We start from the raw sequence: 22,074 nt of genomic DNA, 5'->3' as shown, positions 1-22,074 counted from the left end.
ATTTACTGAGAAGCCAGTGAGGCGTAAACTTGAGGGTCCCTCAGATACTTGGCTCTCTTCTAAGACCTTCATTTTGGGGGGTTTTTTTTGTAAAATTCTCAAGAGCAAGACATTTTAAACACAACTGGTTAAGATTGCCATCTTTTTCTAGTATGCCTTTCCTTCTATCACACTATCAGCTGGCACTGAAGTAGCCATGGGCATTTCTGGAATCTGGCTAGTTAGGTTTTGGGTTGGAGATACATTTGGTTTGGCTTTAGCGGAAGGTATGTGTGAAGTGCACCATCACTTCTGGAGCTGGTTAAATTATTGTCAGCAGTAGTGATAAAAGAATGGCTTCAAGAATGCTTCAAGTGCCCATGGTGCTGACTAGCCCAGCAACAGGACCAGGAAGGTCCAGGTCAAATCAGGTCATCTGAATGTGTCTGGTGGCACCCAGAGCTGGAAGAAGATGTGGACAACGGAAGAGAATCCAAGTATAAAGTGTACTCAGTTCCCTGATATGTGTGAATTTGTCATGTTTTTAAAGTATAACTTGCTGTAACTTTATTGTTCTAAGAAAATTCACCTTCATACCCAATTTTGTATTTATACTTTTGGTTTTTTTGTTGTATCTTTTTTTTAAAAAGTTTAATGGTTTTGTTTTTTGTTTTTGTTTTTTGGTTTTTTAAAATCTATCTTTATTGATTTGGAAGAGAGGAAGGGAGACGGAGAGAGAGAAACATCAATGATGAGAGAGTCGTCATTGATCCGCTGCCTCCTTCAGGCCCCTGACTGGGGATCAAGCCCACTACCTGGGCATGTGCCGGGATCAGGAATCGAATCACGATCTTCTGGATCCTAGGTTGATGCTCAACCACTGAGCAACACCCAGCCAGGCTATACTTTTGTTTTTGGTTTTTTTTGTGTGGTTTTTTTTTTTATTAAAAGGACCCTCCAACTTTCAGTTTCCACAAAACTTGGATCCACTGCTGGGTACTCATAAAAGTGCCTGGGCCAAATAGCAGTTGAACAATAATAGTTTCAAGAATCACAAACAAAATATCAAGGAGCCCTGGCTGGGGTGGCTCAGCTAGTAGGGCATTGTCCCGTGCACCAAAAGGTTGCTGGTTCGATTCCTGGTCAGGGCACATGCCCAGGTCTCAGGCTCGATCCCAGGTCGGAGGTGTGCAGGAGGCAGCCGATTGATGTTCCACTCTCACACTGATGTTTCTCTTTCTCTCTCTCCCTCCCTTCCTCTCTCTCTAAACAAAAAAATCAATAAAAATATTTTTTTAAATCAAGAAAACAACAAATCAAAAAAAGCACTCTTAAACTTGCTCTCTCACTTGCTTTTTTAAAATAAATAACCATATAATTTTTTTTGTGGGGAGAAGAATCTTGGTCAAACTATCAAGGATGAGCCCCAGATTTAAGACAACCATTTCTCACACTCACTGAAGGCCTTCTCATATCTTCCTCCTCTGTGCCTAAAACAGAAATGTCTAACATATAGCACAGAACTAATGAATGGATACACAGATGGTATGGCTGATTGATTATGGAATACTGCATACTACATATATATATACATAAAATACATAAATAGTATGATTATACTACTTCCTTATTTTCATGATTAAACTACACTGGTATTTAAATCAATAACCCAAAGGTATAGGCATAAACATTATTTTGATCTCCTAAACAAATAGAAAAGTTCACACAGCAAATAATTTATCAAATAATGCCAAATTGTTACAAAAGTACACTTGAAAAGGTTGCTGAAGCTTTTTCACACGTTTTATTTTTTATGACATTTTCATATAATCAGAGAAGTTCCTTCTCCCCTAAAGACTGAGGAAGTCACAAATATGTCAATGGTTTAACAAAACCTGGCTGAAATCGGATATAGTTTTTCAATTCTTAAAACTAAAACACGGTATCACAAGTATGCACAAATTTCAAAAATATCACGACCAACATCCTACATACAGCAGGAGCAGTTAAATTTCAGCAACACAAAACTTGGTACAACATGTCAATAAATTATTAACAACTTGTAGTTAGGGGACTAGGCAGTTTCAAATTCATTTCCTCCACTGTTGAATATTTTAACTGATAAATAAAAAATTTCTCCCAGGTACTTTTTTTCAGACATTCCAAATAACTGTTCTTTAATAGATTCTTTTAAATGTTACACATTTTTAATTTACTATTATCTACCTGACCTTTTTCTCATTTGCTTTATTTAACTCATAATTCTCTCTGGGAATTTATCGTTTTATTCAGTAACATTGTTTGAACAACTACTATACCAAGTACTGAGGTTGTGCCAGGAAATTATAGATGATTAGAACATACTTCCTGCCTCAAGGAGCCTGGCAGAAGAGACCTAGTTCTCTATAATTAACTTAGGAGCAAGGCAATTCTTGCTCTAAGAGATCTCAGTAAAGATCCTGTCCAATCCATTCATTTTCAGATAAAGAAACTAAGAACTACAAAGATTAAGGGACTATTAAAAAGTCATTAATCCAACACAAGAGCCTGCATCCTCTGAATTTCAGGCTGCTCTTTTTTTCTAACTATATCACAATTTAATTAGAATCAGGCATATAATTAATGATCCCTAGCTAAACTCATTTACATTTTTATTTTATCCCATTTGCAAATTTACATGAACTTCAGGACCCATTTTTTAATTCTACAAATGTTTGTGTCAGGCACTATTTCAGGTCCTAGAGGATACAGAAAAAGAGAAATCACAGACCTGTCCTCCAAGAGTTTTCTAGTGAAAAAGACTAGTAGCTCAGGAAAGAATTACAGGAGAATTTGAGCACTGCAAAACAGGATATACAGAGGGCTACATGGGAGTGTTAAGAAAGGCATACGGAATGTGTAAAAGAAATATTCCAGGCAAAGGGGTGTGCAAAGCTTTGAGAGGAACCAGAGAGTGCAGTGTGTGAAGAACAGAGTCAACGCAGTCATTCAAAAACGTGGGGACACAGGATACCCATGGGTGAGTGGTACAAGTAGATTTGAAATCAGCTAGAGGTCAGTTCATCAAGGCCCTTAAAGGTCACATAGTTTTCTCAGTTTGCACTGAGGAACGTGCAACATTCAATGCTGAGCTACCATATGCCGCTGAGCGTGTAGTTCATCAGGTGGATTAGTATTAAACTCTGTGATTTATGACACCTCCTGCCGAAAATGAATAACCCTACACCAGGACTGTGCCTTCTAAGCAGGTCAAATTCAATTCAATTCAATAAATATTTATTGAGTGCCTGTTATGTGCAAGGAGCTGCTAAGGCCAGGGAAAGAAAAATTGCTTTTCAAAAAGCAGTATATTAAGGAGAAAAATCAAGCTCACCACAGGGTTCAAGTTCAGATTCAAGCAACTTAGACCTCTTCTAGAAAGAACTAAGTCACTCTCTAGAATGAAAGTGAGTCCCAACACAGAACTTACACAAAAAACAAACCTGCAGTCACATTTTATGATAAGCTTTTTAGGGCAACGACTGGTGCATGAAAGCATTGGTTCATTAGCAGTATTACTCTGCTTTTTAACTAAAAGGCAAAACACTTAGTATTGGAATTAGGCTAAAAATTCCATTATAGTCACTTACTCAAAGGATTTTAGAGCAAGCTAAAGAGGACCCTGGAGATCACTAAGACCAACTCCCTCCTTTTGAGATGACAATACTAAAATAAAGATATAGAACCTAGTTCAGAGTCAGGCATTCTCTCCATTACAGTAAACAAGTACCTGGTGTATCTGTAGAAATATATTTCAAGACTTTTAAGCAGATCTCTCTGTATATGTCTGCATTGTTTGACATACATAAAAATATATGTCTAACCTATACCTACTGTATATGTATTCAATAAATACATGGATATGTATGCATATGCATAAAAATATATATTCAACCATATCACAGCAAAAGCACAAATATAAACATAGAATTTACTTGGCTTTTCAAAGCCATTAATTATTCTTGGAGCGCTCTTGCATTTAAATTTTCCTGACTACGTCTTATTTAAAATTTCCAGCCAAAAGATAACAAAGAGGTATTAGGTCACCTAACATATTTCTTGCAAACAACGTCAAACCAGCCCCTAAAATGTATGAAAGAAAGTCCACTGAAGCAAATGGAAACTTCAACAGTGAGGACTTGTGTCTATACTGCAGCAGACTTTCATTATGAAACACACCTCACTTCATGGAGCATTCAGCTATATTAACTCAAGTAATGCACCAGGGAAGTGAAATATCCCATTTTAAAAGACAATACAGAAAGCCTGAAAGAATGCCTTGTCTCTGCTTCTCACGTAAATGTTTTAAGAGGTTCCTTATTACAGTTACATAAAAGTACATCATCACAATAAAAAGTGTCTATGAGTAGTTTGGGTTTGTGGTAGGCAGTGAGACAGACATGAGCTGAGCAAGGATGATGGGCCAGGTACAGACGGTCACCAAGGCGGAAAGTCCCAGGAGCCTAGCAATGGGCAAAACTGGGAAAACAAGGACCTCACCCCAGGGTACCCTTTCCTCCCCTAGCATATCCTGGTCATGTGGTTTGGACCCTCCCCTGACCTTTCCCCCCTGGCCTGTTACCAGTCGGTGGTGTTAGACCACCTTAGAGAGGGAACAAGGAGCAAGAGAATAGCCCCATACAAGCCCTGGCCCTTGCACTAACCCCAAGGGATAACATCTAGGCCTCAGTTGTGTTTCAGCTCCAGGCCCAGAAAAGCAGCAAAACTGGACAAGCAATGCATGGCTGACATCAGAAACAGCTGCACTGACTAATGACCCCGTGTCGTGGCCATACCAGTCACTGAAGCCACAACCCTGAAAGGAGACACCTGGAAAGTTTATGAATATTCTATTGAGATCCTCCCCTGGGAACACCCCTAAAATCTCCACCCTTAAAAGCCCTTAGGACAGAGGACCCATCTGGCTAGCCCTCCCGGGGTCACACCCCGGTGCCTTCTCTGCTTCCCTTCTATTCCCCCAGGTGTGTTACCTTTACCTTTATCTCTCTTAAGCTCCAAGGGCCCTTCTTCTGCCTCACTAACTTATTTCCCGAGCCATTTCTTCTACAGCTCACTGCTTCTTCCTCCGTGACTTTCTAAATAAATGTTCTCTTACAGCTTGGCTCTGAATTCTTTCTTAGCCAGAACTCAAGGACCAAGGCTGCTGAACTGAGGTCTGCTCTGACTCCAGGGGTCTGACAGCCGGTATGGTTATCACTGCCAACAGGGTCCTTCCATTTGAATCCAGCAACTCATCACTGAGTGTAGAAAAGGACAGGTAAAATGCATAAAGTATAAAAACAATAGGAACTCTTCCTACACAGAATATCAGTCGGACAAAATGAGAAAGTTAGCATATAAAATTGGATTTGGAGGAAACTACCAATTCCTTCATGGTTTTCAATGAAGATTTCCTCAGAAGACTGATATAAGAAGCACGATTAAATAACTGATTAGTCGTAATTAAAATGTCAACTGTTCACAATCTTTCTTCCACATAAGAATGGAACTTCCTTAAGGGTGGAGAACATCTCTATCCCACTGGTCTCTCTCCACCACCTAATGTGTACGATATGCAATAAATATGTGATGAAGGGAAGGAGGAGTACAAGGAAAGGAACAAAGGAAGAACCTCTCAGAAGAAGCAAGCTCATAATACAAAGAGGAGGTCTATCGTATATTGATCAACCTGTCTAAAAAAATTAGTACAAAATTTGGAAAAGAACTTGATCTTATCAAAATATAGGGGGTAAAGGTACTTTTTCTTCTCATGGAAGAAGGCAAGGTCTTATTACTCCCTGGAGCAGTGTGCTTGAATCTGCATACTATGGACACAGACATTAGATCAAAGCTGGGATGTGGCCCTGCCACTTACTAGCTTTACAACCTGGGACCAGTTTTTTCTTCTGGAAACTTCTTAGGATATTCTAATTCTTAGAAGAGGAAATGTAAAGTGCTCTGCACAGGACCTGGCACATAGTTGGCACTCAGTACTTTTTAGTATTTCTTCTCCTTCCATATTTTATATTATACCACAACATGGCAAAGTCCCTGCAGGTTTTGCAAAGGTATGAGAATTAAACCAATGGTACTGACCACTTCGTTGATCATTAAGAGCTCTTTTACCTCCTAAAGTTCTTTATACTACCTGAAACTCTTAAAAAGTATGGAATGTTCTATGCAGGAGAGCAGCAAACAAGGCTAATAAGCCCAAAGCAATCCTTCTGAGTACACCTTGATAAAAAAATTTTAACAGGTAAAACGTTTACTTTAATAATTATTTTTGTTATTGCTATTGGAAGATAATATGAGCACAACAATTCTTTAAATATTTAGACAGTAAAAAGATATTTTCAAAATGCTTCTTTCATTACTAGGGGGAAAAAATCTGCAACTTACAAATATACAAAAAAATTAAAAACCCTTAAATATATGCCCAAACAGAGCAGATAAAAATAGGATCCTGGCATCATTTAAGTCACAGCATGTTTCTAAGATGACTTTAATGTACAGGGTGAGAAATGTTCCATTTCAATGTTTTACTTATTTACCCATTTAATTGCTAGAAGATGGGTTAAAATATATATTGTTTATTTTAAAACATACAATTCTAAAACATGGTTTAAACATTACAAATGTTATACCTTAAGTCACTTCCTGATAACCCAACATAAAATTTACAAATGCCCTCAAAGCTTCTGTGTTTATTTCCTTATTTCCCTTCTGTCTAAGTGGAAATTAGTTATCTACCAAGGGTTTACTCTTCTACGTGTTCTTAGTCCTTCCCTTTCACCCTTGTAATCAAGGATGCTACTTTATCAATGATTTCTACTTTCTTTACATCTTAAATCATTCCCTACCTACATCCCTTCCCCAGCATCTACTACATCTCCTATAACACCCACACACACACAGTTATGCTCTGCTCAAACAGTTAAGCCATCATAACTTAATTTCCTTCACTAGTTGTTGCAATTTTAGAGCAATTTCTAAATAATCCACATACTCTTTTTTTTACTTTGGCCCCATAGCATAAGTGAAACTACTCTGAAAGATCAAGTGGTCTCTACTCATGAAATTCAATGACTTCTTACATTTTCATCATACCTGGTTTTCTCCACTTGAGTTTGAGTTTCTCAGAATCTGAAACTATCTCCTTATTGAAGTTGTCTCTACCCAAGAAATCAAAATGCTCTAATTCTTTTCCCACCTCTCTCATCGTTTTCTGAAGCATTCTTTTTCCACCATTGCCATCTAATTACAGATACAACCTGACACACAGCCAAAAGTTCCCATCTCTGACTTCTTCTCTGACTTTCATTTACTCTGCCCTGCACATCTCTTACTGTTCTATAGCTTGAAATGCTACCTCTATGGGCATATCTACCAAACATATGTCTCTACTTTCAACTTCTCTCTTGACCGTACAATTTTCTGACTTCAAAATGGATTTCACTCTGGCATATCAAACTCAACATGGTCAAAAACAAATTTATCATGCACCAACTCCCAAGCTTCCTCTTTTCTTCTTATGTTCCTTTTATCATTAAAGGCATCACTGCCTTCAGAGTCAACTAGGCTGAAAACCTCAAGGGTCACTTTCACTTCATCTTCTCTTTCATTCTCTGTATCTGAAGGATCACCAGGACCTGTGGATTTTACCTCCAAAATGCCTCCGACGTTTGAACCAACACCATGCCTACTGTCCATTCTCACGCTTAGCCTTTCACTATTTCCTGCCCCATCTGTTTTAATTTCTCTTGATCACTGTTACTACTTTTAAGTTTCTTTTCTTTTAATCTTCCTTTGTGGAGTCGAGGGAATAATCTATCGCACCATAGCCTTGACTTTTTCTCTGCTCGAAGACTTCAATGGTCCTTTGTCTACCAAATAAAGTTCAAATTCCATGAGAAAGTGGCCAAATTTCCTCTAAGGTAACTTCTCTCCTCCACAATCTCCCTCTACCCATCATTCCTTCAACCTGATATGTCCTCCACCTCACTGGAACCCAAAATGTATAAATTAATAGCTGATAGCACCTCCACCACGCTGCATTCTACACCAACTTTTCACCTCCCCCGCACACTACCTCACAGTGCTTTATTTATACTACGTTATGGCACTTACCACATTTTACAGGATGGTATGATTAATTATAAATCTCTATCTCTACAGCTGGGATATAAATGAATGAGGAAATCAATAGACAGTATATAAAGCAACTTTGAAAGAAAGAAGTTGATTCAAAATCTGAATGATTAAAATTTTATACCAGTTAAAAGATTACTAAGTGACTAAGGCTTCTGCTACACGTATGCCCTATAGAAACAAGGATAAGCCACAGCAACTCTTGGGAGGATTCCTTTAAATCTTTTATTTTATCAAAAGCTTTTTCTAAACGTGACAAGTAACACAGAATGGGTGGGCCTGGAGAGTATTATGCTAAGTGAAACAGGCCAGTCAGAGAAAGACAAGTACCATATGATTTCACTTATATGTGGAATCTAATGAACAAAATAAACAAACAAAATAGAAAAGACATAGACACAGAGAACAGACTGACAGCTGTCAGAGGGGAGAGGGCTTGGAGGGCTGTGTAAAAAAGATAAAGGGATTAAGCAAAAAACACAAACAACAACAAAAACTCATGCACACAGACGACAGTATGGTGAGTCCCAGAGGAAGAGGGTGTAGCAAGGGGAGGTAGGAGAGGGTGCAGGGGGATAAACGGTGATGGAAGAGGCTTGACTTGGGGTGGTGAGCACACACTGAAATATACAGATGGTATATTATAGGCCTGTACAGCTGAAACCTATATAATTTTATTAACCAGTGTCACCCCAATAAATTCAATAAAAATGTTTTTAAAGAAAGAATAAAAATACTAAAAGTGGCAAGTAGCAAACTGTGGGATCACTTCATTTATTTAAGAGAAATTCAAAACCTGATTCAGTACTAAACAAAACTGACCACATGCTTAGCATCTATCTAGGCCTACTTGGGCCCATGATTCTGCTAACACAGAATAACTTCACTAAGGAAATAAGATAAGTGAAGAATTATTTAAATATATGGTACTTCTTGTCCCAAGGGACCAAGGAAGATGATATTCTCAAACTCAACAAATAGCTGTATATAATCCAAGCTTCTTTGACTGACAAACTGTAAAATATATTATGGTCACAATGAAATTATAAAGAGAGAGAATGAGTTATTTTCCAAGCTTGACAAATGTACTGAGGGTAAAAGGTGCAAAAGGCTGTTTGGCATCACCTTTTAAAGGCTTTTAAAACTCTTTCAGTAATGTAATTTCGAATAAATGACAAGGACAGTAAGACAAAAATGCAGGCAGGTACTCAATGTGCTCTGCTCTTGGCCATCAATTAATTACTTCTTAATTTCCTGAGCTGCCACACATGCTCAGTACATTTAGTATCTATTAGATAGAAAATTGTTTCCTCCGTTTTTCATCACCTGGCTAAGGCGCTTGTGAAAATCATGCTCAAGAACCTCACATTAATAAATTATCATTCCTACAGTACTGATTAGCAATCATTTCCTTATCTTCACCTCAGCATTTCTAACGAGCGTACAATAATGCTGTCTAAGGCAGTGGCCAGCAGAATCCAGACAGACAACTGTCTGGGCAGTGGCCAGAAAACCAGGGGGTCGTTCTCTACTTTGCTGCCACTGTACTTTGTATGAGTCTGCACAACAGCCCTTTCCACACCACATGGCAATTACACATTTTTATGCCTGGTTCTGCTGCTGGTCTCTGAATTCCTTGATAGGTCACGGGCAGAGTTACATCTTTTCTAGCTTTGAATTCCCAGTAATAAGCACTTAGTAGGAACACAGTAGGCCCTCAATAAGTGTTTATTAAGTGTTGAAGAAACCCCACCTCTACAATAGCTTTGGAAGGCACTCCACGTTTTGGGGGTATCTGAACCTAGATGTGTATTCATGAGTAATTTAGTTCTCTCACTATATCAAAGAGACATGAACTGACTTGAAAGAGTTTAGAGTCAGCTACTGACAACATAGAACTAAGGTCAAAAAATTTGAGATGCTTTGGGATATGCTGCTAATCCTTTTTCTCAGTAAATTTGCTATGCTAATTCTATGCAACTGAAGTTTTGTTACAAAACACTTGACATCTTATAAGGAACACAACTGAGCAATTCCTCCCTCCTACTCTCAGTGACCTTGCATAGAAAGCCTTTCTTCTGAAAACAAAACAATTAGTTGGAACTAGAATCTCAGTTGACCATTTTAAATTCTAGAGGCCAGGGAAAACTACACACTTATTGGACGCTTCATATCCCCTGTAAAATAAGTTATTATATTTTGTATGTAGGTGAGACAGACTGAACTGAAATTTACACTTCTAAGATCTGCCCTTAAAGAGGCTTCATTAAAAAAAAAAAAAAAAAATGCTAGCTAAACACTTAACCCTGCCTTTTACATAACTACCAGTTAAACCTGAAATTATGATTTTCTGTTATTCACAAGCTAAACTCATACTATTGCAGTTACTTTACAAAACAGTTAGGTGACGTGTCAAGGGATTAACTTTTGGATTAATAATAAAGTTCCTGATGTAATTACTAGGACAATGTTGAGATTATGAACCACTTCCTTCATCACTGACAAAGAAAGAAGAAAAAATAAACACACGTGGGGAGTGCTTCTGTATCACACAATTAAAAACAATACATTTTCAATTAGTAATTATCAATGCCTTTTTATTACTGTGTAATAGAATAGTAACAAACATACTGAACTCTTTTATAATGATTTACTTAATTTCCCTCCACAAAGCCCACCAATGCATTCATAAGTGAACAGAACAATTTTCTTCACTGATCGGTAATGAAGACAAATGGGGTAAAATTATACAATGCACTTTTGCCAACACCCGCACCCACATTCCACTAAGTAGAGACTTGAGATAATAGATTTCCTTATAAGTCAAGTTTCTCAAATGAAGAGGCTAAACCCCAATCCACAAAAGGGTTAATAAAATAGATAATGGCAGACGCTTAACTATCAAATATCTACCTACTTTACCATAACCAATGGTGAAATAATTAAAAGTGGACAAAACTTATGTTAACAATCAATTACAGACCAAAATTATGCATATATTTTCTAATATTTCAAAAGGAATAACTTTATATTAACTATAGCTCACCACTTCCTTACATAAATCTTTTTCATTAGATGTTCTGTACAAATTCTGACCACTCAAGGAAGGGGGTGGAGTGGGAGGAGCAGCTAGCTCCCTGGCAGAACCTGACCCTTTTATGCCCACTCATATAACAGATAAGTTAGAGAAAAACCTTGCATTCCTTCTCTTAGGCCCAAATAGTGATTTAGGCAATGAGTGACCTCCAATTGCATACTCTTTAGAAAAGCAAAGACAGCTAGTATTGTGCCTGCCAAATACTTGCAATTTTTCTAACTGCATACTCCTCATTCTTAAGTACCCAATTCGAAAATCAAAACCTGACCTCAAGCAGCAAGTTGCAGTTCTGACACTATGACATCATTCTGTCTGGAGCACTTTAGTATCACAATCTGAATAAATTGGCAGAAGCTTAAATAGGTCACAGTGAAGCCCAAAACTGAGGATACTTATCTGGCAAAAATATTCTGGCCCTGCATCTAGCACCACCAGCCACAGAATGACAGGCCTATCATTCATCTAACCATCTGTACTTTCCATAAGGATAAATGAAAATAAAGTCAATTTTATCACTTTCCTGTATTTTCTAATACCACTGACAGTGGCTTTTTGTGGCAAATATTTGCACACAGTTACAAACCACAGTAAAGATGACTGATACCATCTGATTTCATGGAGGCTTTAGCATATTCCTACAAAGGAATACTTTTTACACCTCTAGCTCTGCAATTATAAAGATATCAAAAACCCTGAACCAAGTAAATTTATAATTAGTCCTGAATATCTATGAAATAAAACCATAAGGTGCTAAAACATTTAGCAACATGTTAGGGGACAGTACTACTACTTCAAAAGCAAGAACTATTAATTCTGGTCCTGACATCTAGCTTGATTTCTTCTTGTGAAATTGTAGTTCATCTGAAAGCAACATGCAGAAACCACAGTGGTTTCTGATACTCTCAGCCCCACACCTCCATCACAAATTTTCCTTTCACGATAAACAATGTGCAATCAAAAAGGTTTCCTGTTTCAAAATGGAATAGATGAAAGAAACTATAACTCTACCATTAACAACAACAAAAAAAAGTTTCTTAATGAAGATGAAGTCTCAAAGATGAAAATGGAAACTCTCTCAAATACTGCTTCCTCACTTAAGGACTAATCTGCTTTTTCCCTGGTAAATATTCTCAGCTTCATACATTGTGGTTGTTATGAGTGGTCCATGAAAGAGTTCTTAAATTACTTGTTTGCACTCTTTTGTTATCTGATAGCAACATAACTTCACATCAGACAGAACAAACACTTCCAAAGTACTCTATGGCCATGCACCAATAAAGAGCAGCCAACAGTAAAAACTTTGCATATCTGAGTCATATAGAGGAACTTTGAACCTTGAAGAGTAGGACAAAAGGTAAAAAAAACAAAACAAGTCTGCTCTGAATCCAACTTTTCAAAACACAGAGTGGATATAAGAAAAATAAAAGTAGTCAATCCAAATCAAAAGATTGTTGCCATAACAATAATTATTAATTAGCAGCATAAAACGGAAGAAACCATATCCAGGGTGACTAGGAATAAGTACCCGCACAATCAGACAGAACTTACCACTTTGTCCATGAGTTTCCAAGTTTTCTCCACAGTTCTGCGATCCGCTGCTGCTTGCTTAGGGGGTCCCACTGCATCCTGAATAGCATCAATAATGCCTAAAATTCTTCCTTTTCGGGGGTTTCCTCCTCGACCACCAGGGTTTCTGCCATTCATAGAATTTGCCATCTGGAATCTTAGTTCTTTGAGAGGAAAATTTTTAAAAAAGCAAAGTTAGTTGGTCATGAAAATACCCAACAGAAAGCTGACCTGGTTAACTTGAACCCACTACATGCTCCTCCATCAAGAAAAACAAAATCCAGGGGGCCAGATCCCACTTTTCAAGAGCCTGTGAACTCGCACCCTCAGTTTCTACACACCACAGGTTTGGGAGCGATGACCTTAGGTTTGCTTTTGGCACACTGAGAGTTAAAGATGCACCCTTCTCACATTTCAAGTGGGGAAGTCTCGATTAATACCCGAGTCACAACCACCAAAAACTTGCCTAGGTTTCCTCCAACTAGTTAAGGACATAATGTTCTTCACTCCCCCCCTCCCTGCCTGGATTCCAACTCAAAATGCTAGAACTGAAGCCCCTGGAAACAGTTTGGAGCGCCTCGCTCCACGGGCGCCCTTTCCCTCCGCGGGCTTTCGCCAAGTTATATAAACGTAAAGCTCGCTCCTCGGGAGCGCGAGGGGCAGGCGCGTCTGCGGTCAACAAAGGCTCCGCGCGTGGACCTTCCGCGCTGCAGCCGCCAAGCGCCGACACGGGGACCTGGACCCACGAACGCACAACCCTTTAAAGCAACGCGGCCCCAAGTTAAGAGCCAAAAAAAAAAAAAAATTTTTTTTTAAATCCCTTTTACAAGAGAGGGTGGGAAACTGACCAGAGCGGGCGCAGAAGGAAAAGAGTTCACTTCTTAAGCTCCTTGCCTCTCATCTCACCCGGGGGGGGTCGGTCCAAAGATTTGTCTCGGGGCGCCGGGGCCCCCGTCCCAGCTCAGGCCCCTCCCCTGTCACTTTCGGACCTTAGCGGGGGAGGAAGGCGGCGGCGACAGCACCCAGGGTCCCCTCGCGCCGCAGCCGCCCAGGGCGCCCCGAGTCCGGCCCCGCTCCCTCCGCCCCCCGGCGCGGCCCGGTTCCGGTCTTTAAACCCCTTCTTCAAACTGGGGCTGCGGCGGCCACCGCCGGGCGCCGGGCTGTCCCCTCTGCCTCAGTGGCCCGCGCCTGGCTGCGCCTGGCCCCCCTGGCCCGAGCGAAACGTCGAGCCTCCCAGGCACCCCCTTCCCTCCCGGCCTCCCGGCGCCGTGGCTGTCCGGAGACACGCGTGAGCGCGAGTCCGACTCCACGCGCACGAGCCCACGGCGCGCGGGGAGCCGGGGAGGGAGCAATCGCCGTAAACGCGAGCTCCGGAGGCAGGAGCAAGCCCGAGCGTAAGCCAACGAGACGGGAGACGCCGCAATTACCGTCCACACCAATCCACGCCCGCTCTCCCCTCCCGCCCGACTCGCGGGGAGGCCGCGGGACGCCGCAGCCGCGCTCGCTGGAGGGGAGACCACTCGCTGGACACTCCACCCCGGCGCGAGACACACACCGATCCCGGCGCGGGGCGGGGCCGCGGGCGGGGCCGCGCCGCGCCGGACCAATCCCGTGCGCCGGTGCGCTGCCAGACAGCGGGCGGCGCCAATGGGCGGGAGGTGCCCGTCCTCCCACTACCTCCCGGTCCACGTCTTCCACGGTACACAATGGTCCCGAAGGAAGGACCGCTGGTCGCGCGGCCCAAATGCAAAGAGGCTCCGAGGAAAATGGGGGGCCTGGCCTCACCCGAGAACAAAAGTGGCAAAGGGAAAAGAAATGGAAAAGACTCAAGGCGCCAGGGAAGTGGCCAATAAGGAGTGGGCGGGTGGGCGTGAGCTTGGGAGCTGGAGCCAAAGCCAACAGGGGCTGGAAGGCGGGACTTCCTGCTTCGCTCACCTTCCTCGTCTTTTGTTTCATAGCAACAGAGTAGTGGCTGGAGGGTGTCGCGGCTCTACCCGGGGCGTGTCCCAGCGAAGAATTTCATCTCCCGAGGGCTGCCAAACTCCTCCACCGGGACCGCGGCCAAGTAGGTCTCCGGCGCTGCTCCTTGCTGGCTATCAGAGCAGAGCAGCCGTCGCCCCGCTGCCGGGGTGGCCTGGAGACCTCACATGGAATAGACCCGGGCTGGCACGTGACTGCCCGAGAAAACTTCCCAAAGCTCTGCGTGCTTCTGCAGGGATTGCTGAGCAAATGAGGCCGGTGAGAAAGCAAATAGTTAACGACACTGGCCAAACAGTCCCCATAATCGTGCCAGGGCAGTGAAACAGATGATGGGAATTGCTAATGTATGCATCGCCCTTTCTATTTAGAAGAAGTTTCTTCATAAATGACTGAAGAGGAAACAGCTTTTGTAGTCTGTCCGAATCAACTTTATGTAGATTTCTCTCCATCTTAAAAACAGCCTGTCAAAGGTTCAGAAATAGCCAAAGTAAAACCAATCAATCACTGAAGTAGTAATTGGTAACAATTTATTGTGCACACCCCAAAAAGACAGTTTGCAAACCGGGAGCACTCACACCAAGACATGGAATTAGGCTTGGGGTATGCCATTACAAAGCAGCTTATGTAGTGAGAAAGCAGTGTCTTCACAGTGGCGGGTAATTAAGCTAAATTAATAGCCGAACTGATTTTGTCTGCTCAGAGAAGCTTCAAAGCTGTTCTCCATTTGCTTTTGATTTTAACAAACTACATTGTATCTGCTGTTCTCTCCCAGCATTTGTATTCTCTCTTTCTGTGGCTCCATATACCATTAAAAAGGCCCACATCTGGCTGGTCTTACACGGAAACAGCTACTGTGCTGGAACTCTTCTTTCAACAAGATTATAGATTAAACACATGCCTTCTATTTTTTTTTTTTTTTTTAATTTAACTTCAATCCTACCACAGGTGCTACTAAAAATTGCTCTAGATTGTCATGCTTTGGAATTTTCTTTGCACTACAGTTGGTAGTCTTAAATAAATTTTACACTGTAGGCTTCTCAGATGTGATATTTTGTTTGTCAATGGTTCGAACCACTTTCTGCCTAAATAACTATTTTAGTACTGTGATTATTACTGTCAAGGTTCTTGAGTTCTTATACTTTACAGCCCTAAATGCATATGGTTAAGATTTTTATTTGATTAAAACAGGCAAAACGTGTTCTTTGCAACTAGTAAGATGATAAAATGTGGTTCAGGAAGTAATTTTGTTTCTTTGCCATTATTTCTGTGCCGATAATTACAGAGTAGTTCCTTGTTTTCACATTGTGTTTATCTACAAAAGTGCTGGCCTCTCCATATCTCCTCTACCCATACCTATCTCCTTTACTCATAGTAGCAAACTACATTTACTAAGGGAAGGCTACAAAAGGAAAAAACTTATTGGGTCACCGTTTAAATAAATTCAAAATTACATAAGCTATATACAGAGAGTTTTCAGCATGTACAAAAACAGTGACTTAAGGTAATATTATAAGTGCATTACTCATATTTATATCTAGATAAATGTTGAATAAGTAAAATACATGTGATAGCATGTGGAATTCCTTTTACATTATTTTTGCAACTGCAAGAGATAAAAATTACAAATTATATGGGATATGGTAATACATATATTTATATACATACACATGTAAAACACATAATATCAATAAATTACAGCTTCATTCTCAACTAGCTCTTTTATCATGGCCATCTTGAGTCCACGTTAAGCTCTGGTGTAGCAGGCTTTCTCTTTGAGCCCGAAGTGGGAATTGGTTACGTCTGATGAACTAATGAGGCAGTAGTCCTCCCTGCAAACTATTAGCACGAGTTGACACACATGGGAGAATATAGAACTGTTGAGATAAAACTTCATACCCCATGTGCCTCCAATGAAGACACAAGGGATAGAGCATAATAAAGGAATGTATACTAAGGGGCTATAAAGAGCAAACAGAAATGCTTTCCTTGGAAATGTGATACTGAGAGCATCAGCAGTAGTACATCAAGGTGTCAGAGTTGGCAGAGAAATACTCTCCTCATTTCTAAACATAATAAGTCCATCTCCAACGCAGTGTGGTTTAGCATGAAAGTAGCCTCCTTTGGCAGCATGGTGATTTGTAACCTAGAGTGAACTTGGATTTGGCATTTTTACAGGAGACGAGTGTTCTCCTGCAAGATCCTTGCATGAGGCAGAATGGTGAGACAGCTACCTAGGAGTCTTGCAAGCAACATAGCAGCCAGCAGGTGATTAATACGAACAAACTGGTCATAAGGACATGTGAGACCCTTCCCCCATGACTCCCAGAAGAGATTGGGAGACTTTGCGGCAGGGGTACTGAGAAATTTTGTAATGGTAGCTGTAAACACTTGTAATTTGAGCATTAATACTTGATATTAATATTTTTATTCATGGGCTGGTGTAATCTGGGAGAATGTAGATTATAGTCCTGTCTTTAAATACAGGAAATTGTTTTTACAAGAACACAACTATTTAGGGCAAATATTTAGACTATTTTCGTTCGGTTTAATTTTTTTTCTTTTTTCTACTTTCTCCAAACTCACAGGTGACTTATGTAATATTGAACATGAGTTGACTGAAAAGCAAAGTGTTCCAATAATTTCCTTGATCTATAATAGCTAGTCAAAAAAATATTTGCTGAATGAATAAATGGACTGTTTAAGGGTATTTCCTAGGAAGACAAGGCTGTCCCTGTTCCTGTCCAAATTCACAGACTAAAGAAGTATAAGAGCATTATTACCTAGTCACATTTGGGTTTAGCAAGACATTCCACATTAAGAGGAATAAATTTCCAACTATCCAACTACCCTTAACAACACATACTAATAGCTGGCAGTGAAAGATGTTGATCTATGACCCATCAGATATAATCACGCTCTGTGTATTAGTTTGGGCTCAACTGGAATTCTTGCTTAACAATAACAATACAGAAATAACAATGACTTAAACCAGATAGAACCTTATCCTTCTCACACATAGAAAAAGTCTGTAAGTAGAAACTACTGGCAGAAATGTTGGCTCCACAATTTCCTCAAGGACCCAAGTTTCCATCTTTCTCCTGTATCATCCCAGCACCTTTCTACCCTCAGACTCACTTCATGCTCCAATATGGCTGTTGGCACTCCAGCTATCACCACTGATTTTGGGGCTAAAAGCTAAGAGGAAAGGTGGAAGGGTAATTGAACTTCCAGCTGAGTCAATTCTGTTTAAGCAATTTTTAGAAAACTCTCACAAGTATTTATCCTTAATATCTCAAAGCCAGAACTCAGTTCCATGGTCAAACTTAGTTGCAAAAATGTCTGGAAGACAATGTGCTTTATATTATAGGAAGCAATATAACCAGCTAAAAATTTGAGTTGTGTGTTTCTAAAGAGAAAGGGGTGAATAGATGTGTGGCAAGAAACTAGCAAATCCTATCACAAACTAGCAAACCCTATCACAAAGACCTTGTTCTAAGAATTAAGCTTGTGATCAATAAATTGGACAATATATGGTATATTATAATAGGTTATCAGTTCCTTAGCAGATACTAACATCTGCTATTACCAGACACATATATATGCTTAAAGTATGTCATATGTAAATATCTGTAGTAAATTATATACAATTTCATTACAGCACATAGGCTCAGTAATCCTGAACAATTCAATATCACAGGGTGCAAATTGGGCAAGATTAAATAAGCAACTGCCTTTATACATTCCATCCTAAAGTTTATATCAGATTAAACAATTACATATCTGGAAAAGAAATTTTAAAATCACATCTTTGTGATTTCCCCCCAGACAATTAATTCTCAGAAAATTATTTTCCACGTAATTATTTATTTGGCAGTTGTTCCTTGTAATAAAATAAAAGGATTTATACCAAAGTGTTAAAAATAGATACTTCAAAATTTGGAATAAACCTACCACTTTGTCTCAGTTTCGTATTCCTTTGCACCTCCGTTGCATTCTTCATGTTTCATAAAACATGTTACATGTTCACTTAACATGCCTTGATCCAGAAAAATAGGAATAATTTTCTTTCCTCTCAAACATTTGTGTGAAGAATGTAAAATTTAATAAAAGTTGTCACAATGCAATTTATCTATAGTCCTCACGCATTTTGAAGTATACATGTTAATAAAACATCGAATTTTTTATTTTTCAATTAAACAAAATATAAATTCCAAATTTCAAGGCTGAAAGGGATCTTGGTACTGATCACATCACTCAGTTTAGCAGATCTGGAATTTGGTAAATTTACCCAGGTTGATTGGACCCTAAAAAAATATAGATGATAAACTCAAATTCACAGGAGATTGATGTATAGTATAAAACTATGTAATTGTGTGAGAAACATAATTACTAATTAGACCAGTATTAATAGAGACCAGTTATATATTCATTTTTCTACAGAAGAAACCAAGTTAAGAGCAGAAAGTTCCAAAGTGAGTGTACAAATCAGATACAAATAGCACTAGTAATGTTAGTAGAGATCTAATATATCCTAAATCTAAAGAACATCTTCTCTACTGGTTTCCAAGTTCATCATTCTCAACGTACAGAAACTATCCCTTTCTATTTTAAATCTCTTGCTTGTTTCAGGACCCAACATCTATTAGGCATCCTACTTTATTTTATCACTTCTGACTAGACACCAGGGTATACAAAGGTGATTAAGCCACTCGTTGTTTCCAAAGAGAAAGCAGGCATAAAACAACATCATTATAAACTCAAGTGGTAAAAGCAACAATTTCTTTAGGCAGAGATCACTATGAGAAACTGGGGAAGGTGCTTAGCCCAGCTTTGAAAAAGTGCAAAGTCCATGCATGAGTTAAATAAGATTAACAGTTAATTATGAAAGGGTCATTCTAGTCAGAGGACACCTCATGATCAAAAGCATAAAAATAGAAAACACCTACATTTGCATAGGAATAAGTGGGTTCATTCTGTGGGAAGCAAAGAAAGGAGACAAAAATGGCAAGGGATGAGTAAATTAAAATAAGGCCCCAGGTGTCCAATTAAAAACCTTGGATTTGATTTTTTTTTTTTTTTAAGTGGGAAACCATTGAAATGTTAAGCCAGGACAGAGTACATAGGATTAGATTAGAAGAGCAAGGGAGAGGACATTGTAATATTTATATTTCAGATGTTCACCCTGATGACCAGATTGATACCGGATTGGAGAGGCATAAGACTGAAGGCAGGGTGGCCCTTAGGACATATGCAGTAAGTGATGATGGGAACCTAAAAGCTGAGCAGTTTATTAGAGGTAAAACACAAGTGACATATTTGAGGAATACTGGGAAAAGCAGTTTCTAATCCTCTCTGCCCCTTAGAATAACAAATTTCCAGGCCCCACTCATCCCAGAGATTTGCTCTGATCCATCTAGGATAGTGTTAAAGCTCCCCAGGTGAACCTAATTAGCAACTGAGTCTGAGAAGCAGATTAGTTAATTTAGTCACTGATAATTATAGGAATATGAAAAGTGCAGAAAGTGGAGGGGTAAAGAATGATAGTCAATATTCTAGCTTTAATGACTTGGCAAAAGATAACCTCAAAATTAGCATAGAGACTATCCAACAACAGTCTAGGGGAAAGAAGAATTAATTTTGTTTTTAAAAATAATAAAACAAGAATCTACCAAGTAAGCAGAGAAAATTTTAGTTAGATTATTGGACATATATGATCATAGGTTTGGCAACACTGAAAGTAATTCCTAAGAGTTATAAAGTCATGAAGGAAGGTTATATGGCGTAAGAAGAGCATAAATTGAACAGTTGAACCCTGAGGATCAAAATTCAAAGAAAAGCAGAGAAAAAAATAGATCACAAAAGACATCAGTTCGGTTTGGTATACTGGCAAATGGAAGTACAGCCATTTCCACTGAGTAAACAGCAGTTTCCAATGCAGCCGAGGGGCCCAATAAAATAAAAATGAAAGAAAGAAAGAGAGAGAGAGAGAGAGAGAGAGAGAGAGAGAGAAGAAAGAAAAAGAAAGAGAAAGAAAAGAAAGAAAGAAAGAAAGAAAGAAAGAAAGAAAGAAAGAAAGAAAGAAAGAAAGAAAGAGAAAGAAAGAAAAAGAAAGAAAGAAAGAAGAAAGAAAGAAAGAAAGAAAGAAAGAAAGAAAGAAAGAAAGAAAGAAAGAAAGAAAGAAAGAAAGAAAAGAAAAGAAAAGAAAGAAAAAGAAGAAAGAAGAAAGAAAGATTGCAAAATATTCATTGGAGTTAACAATCAAGAGACCATTTGTGACCTTAGTGGGGACAATGTCAATTGGAAAATGGGTTGAATAGAATGGGAGATGAGGAACTGAAAAGTAGAGATTGGTCTTTTAAGAAATCTGTACAGAGATGAAGACGAGATTTAGACAGTATCTATAGGCGAGTGCAGAAACCAGTGGACTTAGGGAGGGCAATATTTTGGAATGAGAGAAATTTGAGCATATGTGTATGTTGGGAGATACATTTTAAGAGGAGAGATTAAAGGGCGTCTTATCCTATGAGAATAGAAATAAGGAGACCACTGAGAATAAAAAGGGGGAGACATAGAACTATATACATAATAGTTTCTATAAAACCATATATACTTTAATTATAAATACATTTCTAGAGGTGGGGAGAAGCCGAGAGTGGTCGTGCTTGATGGCTTCCACCTCCAATAGGTGTAGTAGACAAAGTTGTCCTCTCAAATAGAAGGGGCCTTGAGGAGAGCGGTGAAGGTTTAAGTTGAAGAAAGCCAAAAGGGCAAGCAAGAGAAAGACTGAGAGCAGATTGTGGGGTACACTGGAGCTTGGAGACACAGCTGATGCCACGCTGGAAGGATTTATAAATATCTCTGTCAGGGTGCTGGGGAGGTAAGATTGTAGCTTCAAAACAAGTCTGTGTTTTTACTGAGCAGGTATTGCAGGAATACAAGAATGAAAGAAATCAAGGCTTTTGGTGAGAGGATAGTTCTGATGATCAACTATAGGGCTCAAGATGGGTCAGCAAGGAAGAGATACTGCACAGAAAAGAGGGTTATCTTTTTTAACATGGATGTTAATATGCTTCAGCCTACCAGGAAAGCCATGTAATAATGATCCAACCCCAAAAGAAAAGCTTGGACTTGGTCATGCAACTGTGCATGTGATTGTGTAAAATTTTACATGGTTGTGCATGGCATCATGTATCATTAAATATACTCTCAAATATAGTCTATGTGGAGTTAAATTTATTTATTTGTTTATTTTTAATTTCATCTTT

At 39.4% G+C, this 22,074-nt stretch overlaps 1 protein-coding gene across 2 annotated transcripts in view; it reads right to left on the bottom strand.

Moving 5' to 3' along the window:
* CBLB (Cbl proto-oncogene B) overlaps nt 1-14,385 on the bottom strand; it is a 189,668-nt gene extending 175,283 nt beyond the window's left edge. Inside the window, exons 1-2 of one of the 2 annotated variants that reach the window (XM_081138560.1) lie at nt 14,257-14,385; nt 12,812-12,993 (exon numbers count right to left, since the gene is read on the bottom strand). In XM_081138560.1, coding sequence (XP_080994686.1) covers nt 12,812-12,979 — 168 coding nt within the window. In that variant the 5' untranslated portion in view covers nt 12,980-12,993; nt 14,257-14,385. Of the gene's footprint in view, nt 1-12,811; nt 12,994-13,677; nt 13,755-14,256 lie in introns of those variants that run through there. The other variant, XM_081138561.1, reaches the window with a different exon arrangement.
* Between the last annotated feature and the right edge of the window lie 7,689 nt (nt 14,386-22,074).

The sequence above is a fragment of the Miniopterus schreibersii genome (genome assembly GCF_964146895.1).
Source record: "Miniopterus schreibersii genome assembly, chromosome: 5".
Taxonomy (NCBI): Eukaryota; Metazoa; Chordata; class Mammalia; order Chiroptera; family Miniopteridae; genus Miniopterus; species Miniopterus schreibersii.
The sequence above is the reverse complement of the archived record's forward strand: the minus strand, read 5'-3'. Positions and strand labels throughout refer to the sequence as shown.